We start from the raw sequence: 20,305 nt of genomic DNA on the forward strand, positions 1-20,305 counted from the left end.
TTTTTAAATAAAATATTGTTTGTTGTTTTTTTTTTACTTATTATTTCCCACCCCCTTTTTCTCATATGTCTATAATTTTTCTTTGTTTTATTCTTCATTTTGAACTTATCTAATGAGTGCTGTTTACTTGCAGCTTAAGCGCAATAAATGTTACTTATTGTTTTCTTAATTTTCTTAGTGTTTTCTTGTATTTATTTTTTTATTATTATAGTGATCATATTTAATGCAGCTTTAGCGCTTAATATTATCTACTATTAACTTTCTTTCATTCTCCTTCTGTTTTCGTTTTTATTTCCAGTCTTTAGGACGTTACGTGTGTTTAGGATGTTGCTCTTTGAGCCTATTTTTATGGAATTAAACAATTATCACAATTTAGCGCCTGGTAAAAAATGTGTTCAATATTTAAATTATTCTTCATGTTGTACCCGGTACGGAGAGCCTAAATCAGAGGGGAACTTCGGATCGACATCCTGCTACTCTGAAAGCAAATGCGAAAGCAAACGATTTTTTGAATTGCATTCTATTCCCGAAACTTTACCTTCCTATAAAGCGTGTGATGATAAAAGATGCAAAACTTGCCCTAATATTGACAAAAAACATACTGTTCCTTATAACGTTAGCTCCAAATCTTTTTGTAAAATTAAAAATGTTATTTATATGTTAACCTGTGGTTTCTGTAATATGAAATATGTTGGACAAACTAGTAACTCACTTAACATTCGAATTAATCAACACCGTTCTGATATTAACAGTAATAAGGCTATCAATAACTTGGAATTGAATCATTTTAGAGTACATAAATTTAACAGAGTCAAAATTAATATCTTAGATATTATAGAGGATTTAGATTTAAGACTACAGAAAGAAAATTACTACATGCTTCTATACAAAACAATTCTGCCGTATGGGCTAAACGATACCTTCCAACATACACAGATTAACTACAATAACTCATCAACTTATTCACTTTTTCATATTAAAGATAAGCGTACAAATCGAGGTAAACGGGGTTCAAGAAGTAATAGAAACTCTCTTAATAGTGACAAATTAAATATAAAATTTCTTTCTAATATGGAAAAAGACTTTAATAAACAATATAGTATTAAACCAATTAAAGATTTTGTCTTCTCCCTTAAGAATTATGAAACATATAAGTTCTACGATCTTATTATTAACTTTTCTTTCATTAACTTACATTTCAGAATTCTTTGTTTCGATCTTATAAAAGCCAAAATGAGCAAAATTTTGCCTAATAATAAGAAAAGTTTAGATAATTTATATTTTGTTATTAACTTTCAAAATCCTATTTTCGATAAGATCAAATTTCACAACATATTTGAAAATTTTAAAGCTTTATTTCCATTAAAAGATTTTAACATTATTAAAAGTTTTAAATATAACAAATCACTTGGTAGAACCATTTTTAACTATAATGATATAAGCAAAAATTTAGGGAGTATTATTATATCCGATTATGAATGTCACTGTGAGGAGGATAAATATTTTGATTTTGTTGATAAACATCATAAACATATTATCACTGGTAATTTAAATATTATAGAAAACTTGGAACTTAGGAATTTAATGATAAAAGGCACAAAATTTAGACCCATTTACCATATATCAATCAATAAGATTCTAAAATACTTTCTTAATGATCTCAATAGTTTTTGTTTAAAGATATCAAATAGATTCTCTTTACCTTTAGGTATGCTAACAGAATGGAAATGGGAAGTTTATTATTACTTTAAAAACTTTATTTTCAATAATAAGGATAATTTAAATAAGAATAACAATTCAACAAATTTTTCTAATATTGTTCAATCAATTAAGCAACTTCAAAAAAATTTTGTAATTACTCCCATAGACAAAGCTAACAATAATTATGCTATATTCTGTAAAAAATTCTATGCTGAACTTTTAAATACGGAATTAAAAAATAGTAAAAATTTTGAACTTAGTAATTTCAATAATAATATTGCCATTAAAAAAATTTTAGCTTTTTACAAGAGATTAAAAATTAAAATTAGCAATATACAATTTCCTTACTTAATTATCAGTCCTAAATTTCATAAAATTCCAGTAAAATTTAGAACTATCACATGTGGGTCGAATACTTATTTAACTAAACCTGGCACCATTTTCTCTAACTACTTAAATAAGATTATTAACTATATTACTAAAGAAGGTTTCTCTTGGATAATCACTAATAATCAACCGATTTTAAATTTCATTAAACATAATAAAATTAATTCTATTGCGACTTTTGATTTCCAGGATCTTTTCAATAGCATTCCCCTTTCTAAACTAAAAGATGTCCTTTTGAATTATTACCATGATTTTAAAAATATCCTTTGTTGCGATTTTGATTATTGGGAAATTCTGATTAATTTTTGTCTTTTTAGTAATTATCTTTACAATGGAAGGGATATCTTTCTTCAAATTAATGGAATACCACAGGGATCTAATTATTCATCTCTCTTAGCTAACTTATTTTTGCATTATTATGAAAAAAATTTTACTCTGAGTATTAAATTTGTTTTTAGATATATTGATGACTTAATTATCTTTAATTTCCAAGATTTTACTGTTTTATTGAGTGATATATACCCTGAGGAATTAATCTTACTTCGTAATCATGATGATAATATTAATTTCAATTTTTTGGATTTGGGTATTATGAAAGTTGAAAATATCTGCTTTGTTGATTTATACGATAAAAGAAATGATTTTAATTTTAATATTAATAAACTAGTTACTTGGAATTCTAATGTTTCTAGGAGCATCTATTTAAATACCACTTTTAATGAAATGAACAGAATTAAAAGAATATGTAGTAATATTTATTTATCCAAAATACAAATCGATAAACTCTTTCAAAATCTGATAAAAAACAATGGATACCCAACTAATGTAATAAAATTTTATATAAAATCATTGAATTAATCGTATATTTTGGTGGATATATTTTCTAAACATTTTTTTGTTAATTTTTATGATTTTCCCATGTGCAAATCCATTTCAGGCCAAAATTCATTGCCAAAATTATTTACTAAATAATTTCTTTGTTAATTTATGTAATTTTTCCATGTGCAAATCCATTTCGGGCAAATCCGTGGCTATAATTATGTACTAAAATTTTTTCTTTGTTAATCTTTCCATGTGCAAATCCATTTCGGGCAAATCCGTGGTTAGAATTATTTACTAAAAATTCCTTTGCTAAATAATTTCCCTTGTTAATGTATACAGTTTTTCCATGTGCAAATCCATTTCGGGCAAATCCGTGGATAAATTGTTTGCTAAAAATTTCTTTATTAATTTATACAATTCCATGTGCAAATCCATTTCGGGCAAATCCGTGGTTAAAATTATCTGCTAAAATTTTTTCTTTGTTAATTTTTCCATGTGCAAATCCATTTCGGGCAAATCCGTGTTAAAAATTATCTATTAAAATTTTTTCTTTGATAATTTAAATAATTTTTCTATGTACTAATCCATATCGTGCAAATCCGCGGCTAAAATTATTTACAAAGCAGGCAATTTATGTTTCTCTTTTCTATTTTATATTTTTTCTTAAATAAACATCTATCTTCTAAAACTATTTATGATCAATTTTTAAAATTATCCAGTATAATATTACCTTGTGCACATCCATTTCGGGCCCATCCTTGGTAACTAACAAATCAAAACTCAGAATAACAAATCACTTCAGCAGTGCAGTAAGAACGACACTTTAGAACCCTTTTGTTACACTCAATTTGCGCTTTTGTTTTCATCTTTTGTTTTCATATTTTGTAATCTGGCAATCTTTCTGCGAAAACATTTTTAAATCATTCTTGAAAAATAACTGTCCAAGTAAGTTGTTATGATTTTGCTACTCGCTTTATAGTCCCCCCTTTTTAATGTTTTTTATTTTATTTTTTCTTTTTATTTTATTTTATTATCTGTTTTTACATGTTATATTTACTTTTTACGTAGTTATTTAATAAAAATTTTTTTGAGTGCTCCTCACACTATTGTATTAATATATTTTGCTTTGGCTTTATTGATACAATATCAGAAAGCACTCTGTTTTGCGGATATAATCGTGTGGGCTGAAGAAAAGATTATATCTTTTTTTTTCCGGCTTTTTTTCCGGTTTTTTAATTAACATTTTACTTTTTTTTTTTTTTTTTTTTTTTTTTTTTTTAAATAAAATATTGTTTGTTGTTTTTTTTTTACTTATTATTTCCCACCCCCTTTTTTTCATATGTCTATAATTTTTCTTTGTTTTATTCTTCATTTTGAACTTATATATATATATATATATATATGTATATATATATATATATATATATATATATATATATATATATATATATATATATATATATATATATATATATATATATATATATATATATATATATATATATATATATAAGAACAGTGTTCCGTCTGCATCAAATGGTTAAACAGTAGATTTGGTTTCTGTGTTAAATTTTAAAATATGTACTGCTTTTAACTAGTCTAGTTTTCCTTAGTGGATAAAGATAGTGGTTTATAATTCTCATATTCTATAGATGAATTTCTTGATTGAAATTCTATCAAATGTATGAATTGATTCGTGAGTCGTTCATTTAGATTGAAATATTTGCGCTAATATGGATTAATGGATTTTCTAAGTAAACATAATTCCGAACTAGGCGATTAAATTAAAATAATAAACTGCCTGTGTCGAGAAACCTCAACCCTAAAAGGGAAGGATTTTGTGAGCATGAAAGGGAATTATTCACTCTGAAGAATCATTTGTGCTTTCAGCATCCAATGTTTCATAAATTAATGCATTTAACAACTTGCAAATTTAGAAAATTTATAAATTCTGAAAATAATGACTTTTGAAAACCAGATACGCGAGATATTTTGAAAACAAGAAAGCGAGATTAAAATGGACATTTTATTTAATCTTGACATATTTAATCTTTTTGTTATTATTTACTCGAAAATTGACAATTCGAATGTATCCAGCTCGACCAAAGTAGGTTTTTAAATCTTCAAAATTTTAGATTTATAAACTTGTCGCGGTCATTTGCATTCAATATTATTTTACAAAAGTCTTTTGAGAAGGAGGATTTCTAGCTGAGTCATCCTGTCGCTTCCTTTATTAAGCATGATAATCCCAAAATGTCACTTAACACTTTCTTCTATTTAGCTCTTCAATACTTGTTTGCTTTTTTATCTATCTGCGCTTGCAATACGTGCAACTATATATCCAACTACAGAAAATATATAAACAACATTAATTACCCTAATATTTATTTGACTAATTAATGTAATAATGTTTGACTAATTAATAACTAAGTGAACTCAATTGTTATAAGCAGCGGTCTAAAATTATTTTCGGTGTGCTAAATATATTTACATTCCATTACTATCAGCAACGGCAGTTACATAACGTAACGTTTATTTCTGTAATATCATTATAAACTGTCCAATAAATTAGATAAAGAAATATATAAAAGAGCTCTTATTATTGTAGTATTAGTAACGAGTATGTGTAAAGTAACGAGTATGTGTGTTTTTAAGATTTCTTAATTTTGCTTCAATGAAACAATCATTCTGTCATTTTTGCAGCTGCAATAACGGGACAAATGAACACATTCACCCGTAATTTTAGATCTCTTATGTAAAGCACATTTTGAACTTGCATACTGCTCATCCTGTTTAAACTTTATAAACTCATCTTTAAATCTCTTGTGCAATCATTAAGACTTTTGTGCAATTTTGGTATTTCGACTCCTTTTTCATGCATTTTTTCAATTTGCTCATGTTTTAATAACTGTTGAGTTGACGCTTTACTTATGAATAGAATTGCATTAGGTTTTACTTAATTGGTTTTAGAGACCCATGCTGTCTGTTATTCTGAAGGGAAAAATCGCTTTTTAAGAACTTTACAGCTTTGTAAGAAACATCTCTTGCTTGCTACTATTTTGTTATTCCTTTCAAACTCACACACGGGAGTAACCACCTTTTCCAGCTTATTTCACTAAATGCATACCTTATAATTAGATATGCCGAATTGTCTGCTACTACTGTAATATCTTTCCGCTTTATCACGCAAACCAAATAAAAAAAAGATTAATAATAAATTCATAGTAAAATTAATTTAAATAGATTAATAATAAATTTAAAATGTTTGCTATAAGTAATATCTAATAAATCTGATAGATTCTAATCAGCTGAATGCCAGAAAAATAGAAGAAGCAAGACTATAGGCCTGTTTACACGGTTCAATTTCTTGAATCCGAGAAATTGGACGGATTTCTCTGTCCAAGAAATGTCCAAGAATGATTCGTCGACATTATCCAAGTTCTTGAATGTCTCTGATTCGCTGAAAGAAAAAGTTGCGCATGCGCATTGTTCATATTCAACATTATAAAACAACACTTACATAAGTTTAAAATTACTAAATAAATTCAAATAAAATCATAATAACACAAATAAACCACAACAGATCAATTTATGTGGACTAAAATATATGAAAACAGACAACAGAATGACATAATTTGCTGCCTGCTTGTTGACGTCACAAAACCTAAGACGCTGATTGGTTAAGGGAGAAAAAAAATTGGATGGAAAGTAGAACATGCTTTACTATCGTCCAAGAAGTTGGACCAAGTTCTTGGATGATTGTTTACACGATCCAAGCTCAAAGCAAAACAAGCTTCCATCAATATCAATCAATCTCTGTCCAAGAAATTGGATCGTCTAAACAGGCCTTATCTATAAAATAGGGTTGTTGTCATCGTCGTGTAAAGGGATAGGGGTTGTTCTCTAGATGGAGCATGAAGGAGAATGCCTCCATTGTATCTTCAAGGGATAGGTCCTTCCATGGAACAACAGGCAGAAGTGCAACCTGTCGAGGCTCTGGGAATCCTCTTTTCTACGGACAGTTTTTTTTTTTTAAATATAAAAAAGGGTTATTTCACTTTAATGTTATTTTATAGAATAAATTTATGCTTGTTTTTTTTCCAGATATTATCAGGACAGTTTTTATCAGATAAGCGTGTAGGAACGTATGTAGAAGTAGACATGTATGGTCTTCCTGCAGACACTGTGCGACGGAAATTTAAAACGAAAACTGTTCCTAACAATGGTATCAATCCAGTTTATGATGAAGAGCCATTTGTTTTTAAAAAGGTAAATTTTCATGTTTTTTATTTACTATTTTGAAATAAAAAAGTTGTTATGCTGTTAAAAAAAATTGAAAGAGAATTAAAGCATCACTTTAGACTAACTCTCTTCGCTTATTATTTCTTAGGTGGTACTTCCAGATTTAGCCTGTCTGCGAATATCCGTAAATGATGATAGTGGAAAACTGTTGGGTCATAGAGTGCTTCCAGTTGTTGGTCTAAGACCAGGTAAGGTCTCTTTTAATATTCCTTTGTACTTTATAATACTTCTTTGTACTTTATAATGCACCATTGAATTTTTTGTAATACTTGGATGCAACTGTTTTCAGGTTATCGCCACATATGTCTTCGAAACGAATCTGGTCAGCCCTTATCGATGAAAACCTTGTTTGTACACATCACGGTAAAGGATTATGTCCCTGATGGCTTATCTGGTAAGTAAATTAACCTATCATTTAATTACAATGACTAATAGTTGAAAATGATAGTACTTATGATTAAGAGTCAATTGTTTGTTAAAAAATTCGAAACACTTCACAGGTTATTAGAAAAGCATGTTAATTTGTCTTTTTGATGTGCTTAAGAAAAGCATCTTTAAAATATATAAACTTAAAGTAGAATGACTCGATGAAAAATTAAGACCCTTAGCTTGTAGCCAAGCGTAACATATTCTCAAGACTGAATTTGAGTGATGAAATTTTTTCTAATCATTTCATCAATAAGATTCAATTACACTAGACTGTGTTCCCTTTTCATAAAACTTCCTTTATTTCGAATTTATAAATAAGCTCAATGAATTAATTTTTATTGCGCTTTCACTGCTAGCATATTAACAAGATTAATGCACAGAGTGTTACCATATCGGCAGTACCACGAAAATTGCAATTTAAAATCTTGAAAATAATGAATTCAAATAAATAGAAAATTCAATCAGAAAAACTGATTTTCGAATATTTTTCAAAAGGAACAATGGAGTTTTATTATATTTTATAACGGTCTTTGAACAGCAGAGTCAATTTTGAGTTTACGACTATCACTGTTCAACTGCATAGCCTTGTAGTTTTATATCCAATCCCGAAGACAAGGGAACTCCTGAATCAAGTATTAGGGAAAATGCTGCCTTCGTGGAGGACTTTTTTCATGCAACTAATCAGCATTTGCGTTACATGGAGATGAAAACTCCAAAAACCTGCCATGGTTAGACTGATGGCAAGAGGACTCTAACTCATGATCCTTTTACGGCTGAGGCTATTCTATATCAGCACTGTGGTTAGTACGAGACCTGATGCGGAATTTGTATCAACCAGCTATCACTGGGATTCGAACCCGAGCCCTTTACTGGGAGACGAGATTTTTATCCCCTGAGCCACGACGGCTCAAATAACTATGAAGTTTAAAAACTATTTTGCCCTTCTAATATTCAAATTCCATGTTACACTTTCATTTGAATTAAGTTCAATAACCAGTTAAAGCTTTTTTTTTCTTTTTTGCTCTTTTTCTAAGTTTTACTCATCGCAAAACCAAGAATTTCAGCATAAAATGTACTGTTTGCGCAATTCACTTTTCCACATATTCACTAATTAACTCTAGTTTGTAGAAAAATGCGTTTGTTTAAACGGTTTTACTTCTACAATAACCACTAATTGCTATTCTTGAACTTCTTAACAGACTTGGCCGATGCTTTGGCGAACCCCATTGCATACCAGTCAATACAGGAGAAGCACGCACAGCAGTTGATGGCTCTGACTGATGATCTGGACGAAGTAAGTACTCCTCTTTCCTTTTAAAATAAACAATTGATGATTGCAAACTTTTGGAATGTGCCATTATCTCCATTCGAGTATGCATTGTTCTATATTCCTGAAGTATTTTCCTATTTAATAGCTTCATTTTTCTAAGTGACCTAAAGATCTCGTTTCTGTAATCGTTTATTTAAACTGTACGATAAACAGGCCGTACTATGCTTCTTTCTAAGTAATCCAGTATATCATCATATAGAATTCATCATATGCTTCATCATATAGAATTATTGTCTATAAAGCTATAAAGCACTCGCCTTAGATTTATAGTAAAAGAGAGCTTTCCCAAAAAATTGCTATCAGATGGTCTATGAAAATCTGTTGCTTAACAATCTGCTTCCGTCCATTTTTGCTTTAAATATTAGGGGGTACAGATATTTTACTAACGCGATGTCTCAAAGCAAAAGTTTTGGAGTAAAGTTTCAATTTATACATTATGTGACACAAAGTACTCATGATATTAAGTTAGTCAATAGAACAAATGCATTAGAGATATAGATAGCATAAATCAGAATTATAAGGTACACTGCGAAAAAAAGTTTTGGTGAACCTACCAGAATGTGATAAAATTTACTACGTTTCTGGCTCTATGGGTACTGGCTCTATGGTTCATCAAAAATCTCGATAATTTTTATCGAAGCATTTTTGTTAGATTTTGATAGAATTAACAATAAAATATAATTTATGATAAGTGATTAAAACTTGTTAAATGTGGTAAAAATTGGTCATTTTATCATGATACCTTAAAGCTGGCATAAAAACCATTTAGTCGGCTAAATTTACTTTTTAGTTTTGCATGTTTTACTATAACTTTTGCATGTTGAATTATAACTATAATTTTAAAAACCGGAATTTACGGTAAGCCATATGAATGGAAAAATCCATAAAATGAATAGTTAAAATACCATATATTTTTGTTTTATTAACCGGAATTACGATTTTTCTTTCACCAGAAATGATCATTATACAGTTCATCACCATACAGTACGGTAATTTTGCCAGGGTTTTGCGTCCATGTGGTAGGTACTTTCATACCATTGAAATAAAGTTGCATTGAAATTGTGGAAAACAAATCAATAAACGCCGACGAGTACATGTAGCCACGATCTCTTCTAATGAGTGTTAATGTGAGTAAAAGGAGATTTAAATCCGAATTTCGTTTTCTATGAAATCTGTTTCTTGGCTTGATTAAAAGATTATATTCCCGGGAAAAGTCTATTACTCTGTGTACATCTTTGAAAACTGAAAAAAAAACTGGTACATTGAAATTAATGAGCGGTAATGTAAGTTTTTCGTATGACTTACTAAGCTTAAATGATTAGTTTGTTTCTTCAGATATTAAAGTAGTAATGAATGCAAAGAAAATGTCCTACTCTGTAATTCAAAATTTGAATACTTTTTAGGAAACTGAAGATTCAACAGATTCTCAAGAAAAACCAAAAAGTGCACAGCCAGCTAAACCAAATCCATCATTGGGGAAAATTGATGATAAAAGTAAGGCTAGTACGTCAATTGACGAACCTTCCTCTCAACCATCGACGTTGGCACAACGCCATGCCCAAATGAACGGCACAGTACCGAAACAAACAACAGCTGGAACAGCGTCACCTGGCCCTGTACATACAAGACAAGACACAAGTAGTAAGTTTTCAATATCTTTTTAATACATTTGAGACTTTGTAGTAGTATCTCTATTCTACTGATTTAATGTGTAGTGAAACTGAAGTAACCAGTATTTGTTCTAACGTTACAATACTGGTAGAAAAGATTAAGATAAATAGAGCAACCAGAACCAATGACAAATCATCAAAAACTAATAATGTGTGCAAAGTTATTGTTTAGTATTGTAGCAAACTCTATCCATGGATAATACTTATAGAAAACGATGAAAGTTAAGAGGCACCAGAGCATGCTAAGGGAAGAAGAACAACATGCTGGACATCGGTCAAATAAAAGTTATCTCCCCTCCAAATAAAATTTCTAATAATTTTTCAAATATCGGTTTCCGTGTTTCAATGTAAATAATTAAATATATACTTCAATAATAACTATTTTTCAGTAAAAATGTTAATAAATTAATATTAATTTCAGCGGAGGAAAAAAATTAATAATCACTTAAAAAATTAATAAACACTTTAAAAACTAATAATAATAGCAAACAATAATATTTTTATTTATAATAATAATAATAAATTTAAATTTTTGTTTTAATTTTTTCTATTCCCCCACATAAAGCAACACTGAAAAATAAAACTTTTTTATTTATTTTAAAAATCCTGTTAGTTGGTCTCGATAACAAGAAGGGATAAAATGCGCCGAAAAAGATTTTAGTCGATTTTTTAGGTACTAATAAATTAAGTCAAAGTCACTTCACTCAAAAGTGGCGACTTTATGTTACATATTTCTCTTTTTTTTCTATTCCATTTAGAATGGAGTTTTAATTATAACTTTAAAAAAGTGCTGTGCGGTTATAAATTTTGTAAAATATTCACAATTGTACGTAAGCAATTTAAAAGGGAAGAAAAAAATAACATCAAAAAATGGCGCAAAGTCAGCTTGTTTGTCGGTAAGAGATCAGCATGAATATAGAATATTTTGGAAGTAAGGACTTACAGACATTTAGGATTGAGAGAATAATAACCTCTCAAAAAAATTCTGAACAAAGCTGAATTTTATTATCTCACTTGTTGGTTTTAAGACTTTAAGGTATATTTCATTTTGAAAATTTTTTTCTCTCTCATAAAAATTTATTTCCTCGTTATATTGTAGTAATACTAAGTGCCTTTAAACCTTTGGTTGCTTTTAAATTACCTTTCTTGTCAGTTATAAATGTTTTAAATAAATTCCTCTTAAGTATTTTGAGTGTATAAAAAAATTCTTTTTTTCAAAATTATTTTCTGTTTTGTTTGTATAAAAAAAAACTCGAAAATTTTGTGTTTTTAATTATTATTTTATTTTATTTTTAATGCCAATTCAATTCAACTTTTTTAATTTAATCCCAGAAAATTTATCTTTAATACCATTCTATTATTCCACTAAATGAACAAGATTTCTATTAACAATAATGTTTTTTTTATTTGCAAACGAACTGCTTCTTGAGAAAGACAATCAACGGAAAACTCGAACTCTCTTGTAAGCTAAAATCAAAGATTTTATCTTCAGAAAAAAGTTAAAATCCTGGAAAATCCATCTAATACGATATATTTTCCTAGATTCTAGAACAACGGCAACTAAGATGATGTTAGTTAAACAATTAGAAATATTATTAGAATTAAAAAATTATAAGAAAAAAATATGAATAATATGTGTATACAAGTAAGCATTTTAAATTGTTTACTTATTTAATTTTTTTTACCTTTTTTACCTTTAAAAAGCTACAAACATTTTTTTTCTAATAAAGTATCAATTGATTGTTTGATACAAAGTCAGTTTTATTAATAGAATGATTTTTTTAGGGAGATCTAACCAAACTGTTACATCGTTAACAGAAGAAACTCAGGAAAAACCCTCAGTTCTAGGTAAGATTGCGAACTTAAAGTTTGTAATTAAAGTTCGATTACATTATTACATTGAAATGGAGATAGGAAATTAATTTAATAAAACTTACAAAATTGTTTATGTATATTTTTATTTTAAATCCAAAATCTCAAATATATGAAATATTTTAGATTATATATTAACTAAATTCAATTTTATCCTACAAAATTACATTGGATAGCTATTATTGCAACTTCATGTATTTTATTAAATGTTAGGGTAAAAACTAGAAATTTTAATATAAGATTAACGCATCCACCTTCCCCTCCTTCAGATAAGGGAATATCAGAACATTTAAAGCTAAAAAATTAAAGGAAAAATGCATTGTGTATGCTTATTAATTTGTACAATGTTTAATTCGTGATTTAAATAATTAAAGCTAACAAAGTTAAAACTAAACATCAGATGTCTGGGCATGTTTAGTGCTGTGCACTTTCTACAAAAGCTTCCTTTACTTTGTACACAAATTTTAGCTCTCTTAATGATTATCTATCACAGTGAGTGACGGAGATGAAAAAAAGATTCTTGTGATTTCTTTTTCACTGTCTTAGATACTGAAATAAAAATGTTTGAAAATATTTTTATTATGAGTCGTGGCGCCATCTATTAGAAGTTCTAAACAACAATGTTATCGAAAAGTATTGACTAATATTTGTTGCGAATAAATTTTGTTCATTCCCTGGTTTATATATTTATATTTTTTAATTTGAAATATATTTTCTTTATCTCCTGTAGCCATTTCGTATATTGAATTATCAAGAAAATTTGGCTAGAGGTAAAAGATCCTAACAAAAGAGGACTTCCCTATTAAAAAGATTGAAATAATTAAGAAATTTAAATTTCTAAATGGCTACTTTTATTTCCTATTTGTTACATCATTTCAAAAACTCTTTTTTATAAGAAATATTATTTGATTCCCCTTTTCAGTCACAAATAATCTATACAAAAATAATAATATCGGAAGCAAGTACGCAGCTGCTTTTCTATCAGAAATGGAAACCTTTAAATTTTATAATTCCTAAATATTTCACGAAAATAAATTAGAATAAAAGATTTTAGAAAGTTTGTTATTTGTTTACTTTGAATCAATTTTTAGCACAAAATCAAGGTGGATTTATTCATATGGAACGCATTATAAATAAATTATGTTAAAATTAGATTCATGTAATTTTTAAAGAAACTTAGCGAAAAACATACTAAAAAGTAAATGACTGAAAGTTTGTCATTTTAATTTTTTATTTACTTTCAGAATCGGAAGAGGCTAACATCGTTGCTGAGTCACTGGATGTTATTAGGCAGCACAAAATGGTAGCAAAAATCACAGTTAAGCTAGAAAAGGAATTACAGGCATTGAAGAAAAAGCAAGAAAAGGTCTGTATTTACTAATATTTCTCAAGTTACGCACAGAAAACAAATATAGTTAATAGAAATCTGAAATGTAAGCATTCTGTTTACACATAACGTATACTAGAGCATACATAAGTAATTAGTGCATAAAGATCTTGCGTAAAATAACCACGCAAGCAAAAAAACAATTAATAAATAAAACAGTAAGTCTTGACTTCGTACCTTATTGTACAATAGGTAAAAAAATGAATTCATGTTAAATTTAAACTCTCATAAAAAAGTTCGAGCAGTCAACGAAACACCTTGAAGATTATTAACATAATCAAAGACTTGTATACCAATAACAGATGTGTTTGTTTAAATCAAACAGCAACTGAAAGTTTTAGGATTGAAAGTGGTCTAAGACTGTGATCTGTTTGGTCTGTTCTTTATTATTGTTATAGACTGGATTATGAAGAAAACTACCAAGGATAAAACAACAGAAATTTTACGAACCTTTTAGAGAACCTTTATTATGCAGACTATATTGTTCCGTTGTCATCCAAATTATGGAACGAAAAACACCACTTGTGACAGAAACTGCAGAAATTATAGGTCTTAAAACTAAAGCAATGAAATTAAGCAGCAACATTGTAATTAAACTCAACGTACAAAGCAGAGAAATCGAAAGTACTGATATTTTTAGTTATCTTGGTTTAATAGTGTCTACCACAGGTGGAACTGACGAAGATGTTACATCCAGACTGATCAAATCTCATGGTGTTTTTAGCCCATATCTTCAATTCAACAGTTAAAGCAGTCCTTCTTTATGAGTGTAGAACTTAGAAACTTACAAAATCTTAAGAAAACTCCTTGGACTTTTTTCTAACTAAAGCTTTACCCAGGATTCTCAAAATCTTTTGGCCTTACGTAATTTTAAATGAGCAACTATACCAAGGGTCCAAAACGCGACCCATTAATGAGGAAATCAAACATTGAGAATGGATGTGAATGGGACACATTCTGCGAACGGCCTGCCTCTGAATTTCCACGTGTCCTCTGGACACCAGAGGGATGAAGGAAGTGAGGAACACTGAAACTAACATGGCAAATGGGTGAAAATAATGCACTTGGATGGTCTTGTGGGAGCTTGCTTAGGGAGGCTGCCTTAGACCACAAGCGATGGAAGACGAGATTTAAAGCCAAATGTGCCAGACTAACGTAAAAAGAATCTTTATGATGATGATAGAAAGTTCGGGGAAAACTGGATAAAACTTGCAGGTGGAAGACTAGCCTGGAAAATACTTCTTGAGAAGTCTAGGCACTCCAAGCTATAAATCCAACGAAAAAGAAAAGAGTTGGTGTGAATATGTATGCAGACTATTTCATGACAGGGACGATAAGAAATTACGATTTTTACACAATTATTTTATAATTATCCAAATTATTTTTTTAAAAATATTTCATTCCAGAAAATTTCTTTATAAAAATTTTCAGACGAAAATGTAAATTAATTTACATGTGCGGAACAAAGTGGGAACTGCGCTTTAGATTATATTGAATCGTTAACGAAAATAAACTTGTTATTCCATTACAATTTCCGATTGTAAAAGGCTTGAATAAAAAATGTTTTTGAGCCTGTTTAATCTTATTGCAGGTGCGTGAAAGAGAGCTGGATCTTCTTCAATCTAAAGAAGCTAAGCTGTTAAGGAATCAAGAATTTCTTAACAGCAGGACACAGCCAAATAGGTTCGTCCGAAAGTTTTCTTCTCCGTAAGTACGAATTGCACTAAAAAAACCGAAATCTTCCGTCTTGCATGAGTCCAGGCACGGTAAAACAAACCTACCCTTTCTTTTATTTATACTTCGAATTTATTTGATTGTAAGTTTTGAAAACTATAGTATTGTGATTGCTTCTTACATAAAAAAAAAGAAAGATTTGTAATATTAATATTGTTTTGATGAAAATTTATTGCACGTCATTCATTATAGAAGCTTTTATCGGCATGTATTGACGGTGATGAAATATTATATTTTTTAAGTAGTCATTTACCAAGCTTTGTAATTGTGTATTGTGACGTGTATTTTTTAAACCTTTCTTTGCTTTGATCTTGATAGTAGAACATCTTTAGAACACTATGGCTACTGGAATATTACATGTGATAATCACTGTAATAATAACGACTGTACAATGGTTATTATTCAACTTGTGGGAGAAGTTGGAGAATTTCTACTTATGACTTCTGAACACAGGAACATCCCATAATTGAAGTTTGAAATGAATCTTCAAAATTTAATAAATCACGTAAAGAGAAATATTCTTTTTTTCTATAAGAAAAACTACATCATAAATATGTATGGTATATCATCATAATTATTTAATTGCTATATTAAGGATATGTTTTTCTCTGAGCTTTAGTTTTTTAATGAGTAAAATGGGCAGATACTAATTAATATTACAGGAAAAAATAAACGAGTTAATTAAGTTGAACTCTTATACTTTGATTTAGAGTTAAACCAACCGAGTTAATAAAGTTAAAATATAATACCATGATTTCAAATTAAACCATCCTAGTTAATATAGTTAAAATAATATTCCATAATTTAGAGTTAAGATAACCGAGTTAATATAGTTAAAACATTGTACCACGATTTCAAATTAAACCAAACTAGGAAATAAAGTTAAAATGTTATACCATGATTTAGATTTAAACCAATCGAGTTAATAAAGTTAAAATGTTATACCATGATTTTGAGTTAAACCAACCGAGATAACAAGGCTAAAATCTTATACTATAATCTTGAGTTTAACTCCAAACCATGTTACTTGATTAGTAATGTGCATCTTTGATTGAAGGAAAAGGCAAGCTTAGAATCTTTTATTAACATCGCGCATTTTTAATACGGTTTTAAAATATTTCAGCAGTATAGATACTCTTAGTACAGTGGATAGCACGGAAAAATCTCGATGTACTGAGAATTATATTATATTAAATCTAGAAACTATATACTAGTAATAATAGCTTGAACTGCGTATTTTAATATATTAACTGCTGTAATTTTAATAAAGAGTCGATAAAAAAATCTTTTCCATCACTATATCATTGTATTTTTTTTTTCAATTTCATTTTCATCTGAATTACGAAAGCACATGATTGTTTTAATATTATCGAAAAAATACTCTAATCAATTACGCATAGCACATACCTATATTATATCAAATATAAATGCGCGTGTATGTTGTCATCAAACCGATGCAGGTAATCATCTTTTGAAAGAGGAGGGGCCCCATTCTTTTTTATAGGTAAACGATATATTTAACTTTAACAACGCCACAAGAAAAACTGTCACTGATGTAACAGCCAACATTGATGGGTTTATGCTACTACAATAAATACATTTTTATTTTTAATAAAGGCTTGAAGATGAAAAGAGATTTTGTTCTCATCATGTGCATATTTAAGCTTACAATGTTTGTTTGTTTTTTTAATATTTTTTGCACATAAAAAATTAAATTTATTCTCCCTAAAATCATAATTAACTATTAAATTTGCAACAAATAAAACTATTTGACATTGAGATTGATGTTTGATTGAGTTTGAGACTAAATTATAAATCTTTTTTCAAACTCGCCAATTTTTAATGGAACTGTGCTGCATGGAATTTGGTCATATAAAGTATGAAATAAGTAAAGCAAGTATGGAAAATAGACAGCATTAAATCAACATCGAGGAAAATACAGAGTTTTTTTTAACTTCTGGGGGGAAATATTTACTGAAAAACGTAACGAAAAAGTCAAACTTGCATATGTTATTTTGTTTGATACTTGCTGAAGTACATTTAAAATTTTAAAAAAATTACGAATATTAATAGATGTTTCACATATAATTGCGTTGTTTCACATACGATTTTATAGCTACTTAGCCTCTTTAAATTTCTATTTAGATTAATATAAAAAATAATTTATAAATTAAGCAATCATAACAAATATATTTATAAAGAGAAGGTTTTTCTGAAAAATATTTTCATAATAATAACGGCTTACATAACGTATGCAATATGTTGTAATTGTCTATTGTAATAAAGCCTAATTGTTTTTATTTAAAATTATATAGGTAAATAAACAAATTTTCAAATAAATACGATTTGATCAACATGAAGTACTGCTTTTTCCCAGAAAGTTACATTTGTTTATCAATTAGAAAGATAAGCTGAAAATTGTCTTAAATAATATAGCATTTAAATACAATATGGTATTTATATAAACTGAAATTCTAGAAAAATTTCTTATTTCACATATTTTCATAACACGGTGGATTTTAAATATGTATAGCATCTCGAAAAGTTTTAAGCTTATAAAACTTAATCATTCCACTAAATGTACAAGCGTTTTAGTTAGGTTAGACAACAAACTGTAAGGTATAAAAAGAATTATTAAATTAGCTTAAAAAAATAAGCTGTTTCAGTCTTTTGTAGATGTATGTCCTCTGACAAAAGCTCTTCGCTCGTTTCTTCTACGTTTGTGGCATGCATGTTTGTTATCTAACTATACTGTAAAATGCTTTGTCTAACTTTTTTGTGTGCTTTGCTGAAATTTGAAGTGACGTTTACTTTTCATTCTTTTGAAGCTTTTATTATCAAGAGAGCATGCTCTATCTATTGCTGGAACTACTTCTATTATTTTGCTTTTCTAATGTTCTACTTTGTCTTTATCTTGAAATTTACAATTATTACGTAATGTTCTGTCCGCTTGCTCCAACCTCCATTCCACGACTGAATCAGTTTAAATAAGCTGCATATATTTAAATATGAATACATACTTTAAATGATATTCAGTTACATTTTTAATTGTAAAATATGCTAATTAAATTGCCATAAAACTGCAAATTTTATTCATAAAATAAGATAATTTTATTTTCGTAGAGGTTTAAAAAAAAGGATAAAAAATAATAAAGTTTAAATGTAATAGTGGTTAATAATTAAAATTAGCCTAATTTATTATTTGTCAAACTTGTTTTGTTTAAAACGCAAAAGTTTAAATTTGCAACAGCATATTTCAAAAAATAAAAAATAAATACATTTATGCAAATTAAAATTTGCTATATTTAATATAAATTATCCATAATTAGTAATTATGTAGTAAGTTAATTATTAATATTACTACCAAAAATTTTACTTTGAAGTAAATATTTATTTTAGAACTTAAACATTTTTAATAAACTAAAACTTATATAATTAAGAAGTACTTAATTTCTTCTTCTCCACTGCTAAATTTTGTATCTGTACTTTTTTAATGAAAATTGCATCTGTACTGCTTATCAAGCACCGTAACCAATCAATTATTTAACCGCCAGAAATGTACTTTCCCAGCATAATGCAAGTGAATCCGTTTGTATTTGTATTTGACAGTATCACTTTATGAATCCCTTAGCATCACTTCGATTAAATAAAATAGAACTATAGAAGTAACTAATTATAATACAAACTTATGTGCATAAATTTAATTCAATGCTTAAAAAACTTGTTTTCATTAGTTAATACGAAAATTATTACTTAAACATTTGTGCACGCTTTCGTGACTTTGAAGTGCCCTTCATTATAAAGATTATGTAAATGTTAATGGTAATTTAATATTAATTGCATTAATATTTTGCTTTAAAAATAAGTCCTCTTCTGCGAACCTCCTTTTTTAAGCTTATATTAACTTTAAATAGTAGAAAGCGAACTTCTGCGCGAAATAAAAGGTAATGAACCGATTTTAGTTTAGTTAATTTTATTTTATAAAACTTACTATTATTGTTTTGAGGGGTTTAGTTATTTCTATAACACAGTTTCAATTTTTTTTAATAATTTTAAAGAGTATTTGAGGTTGCACCATGCAAAAAATATCTACATCTTAATGGAAGCAAAACAAGACAAGCGTTACAACATTTTAATCATCATTTCATAAAAGTCGCGTTTAAAGTCATTTCTTCGTACTTTTTATTGAAATCGCATTTTCCTCTTGAATTAGTCCTTCTCGAATTTAAATTTTAAAAAATCCTGAAAACTCCATCGAAAACTTCTTTAAATACTTGTTTTTGTGAATCTCATCTTCCCATTAAGGGAGCTGTATACGACCTTCTGTATGAAGATTCACTAAATCAGAAATCATTTCGTTAAACGAAAAGTGATTTTATATCTACATGCAGAAAATGCGCCTGTTATACTATAGTTTTCTAATATGTACACCCGAAAAAAGAAAAGCCAAAAAGAAAAAAAATTATTAAATCCAAAAGGCATGCGTATTAAAAAAAAAAAAAAAAAAAAAAAAAAAACGTGTGTGAAGGTTTTGTGAAGAAGACAGTTAGAAAAATGTATTTCTTTGATAAATTTTTAAGTAAGTCATTGACGCGGTTTATTTTTAGTCAAATGCAAGTGAATACACTGTAAAAAAATGTTTCTTAAAATTTAATAAAAATGTGTCAAAAA

The 20,305-nt window shown here is 28.2% G+C and overlaps 1 protein-coding gene across 2 annotated transcripts in view; it reads left to right on the forward strand.

Annotated features, from left to right (window-relative positions):
• Positions 1–20,305, forward strand: part of LOC107456656 (1-phosphatidylinositol 4,5-bisphosphate phosphodiesterase classes I and II) — a 384,337-nt gene that overhangs the window by 345,680 nt on the left and 18,352 nt on the right. Inside the window, exons 20-27 of one of the 2 annotated variants that reach the window (XM_016074583.4) lie at positions 7,015–7,179; positions 7,301–7,400; positions 7,502–7,606; positions 8,841–8,935; positions 10,375–10,612; positions 12,427–12,489; positions 13,758–13,879; positions 15,492–15,583. In XM_016074583.4, coding sequence (XP_015930069.1) covers positions 7,015–7,179; positions 7,301–7,400; positions 7,502–7,606; positions 8,841–8,935; positions 10,375–10,612; positions 12,427–12,489; positions 13,758–13,879; positions 15,492–15,583 — 980 coding nt within the window. Of the gene's footprint in view, positions 1–7,014; positions 7,180–7,300; positions 7,401–7,501; positions 7,607–8,840; positions 8,936–10,374; positions 10,613–12,426; positions 12,490–13,757; positions 13,880–15,491; positions 15,608–20,305 lie in introns of both variants that reach the window. The other variant, XM_016074582.4, reaches the window with a different exon arrangement.

This window comes from Parasteatoda tepidariorum, chromosome 8, assembly GCF_982258835.1.
Source record: "Parasteatoda tepidariorum strain Cologne lab strain chromosome 8, Ptep-v5.0, whole genome shotgun sequence".
Taxonomy (NCBI): Eukaryota; Metazoa; Arthropoda; class Arachnida; order Araneae; family Theridiidae; genus Parasteatoda; species Parasteatoda tepidariorum.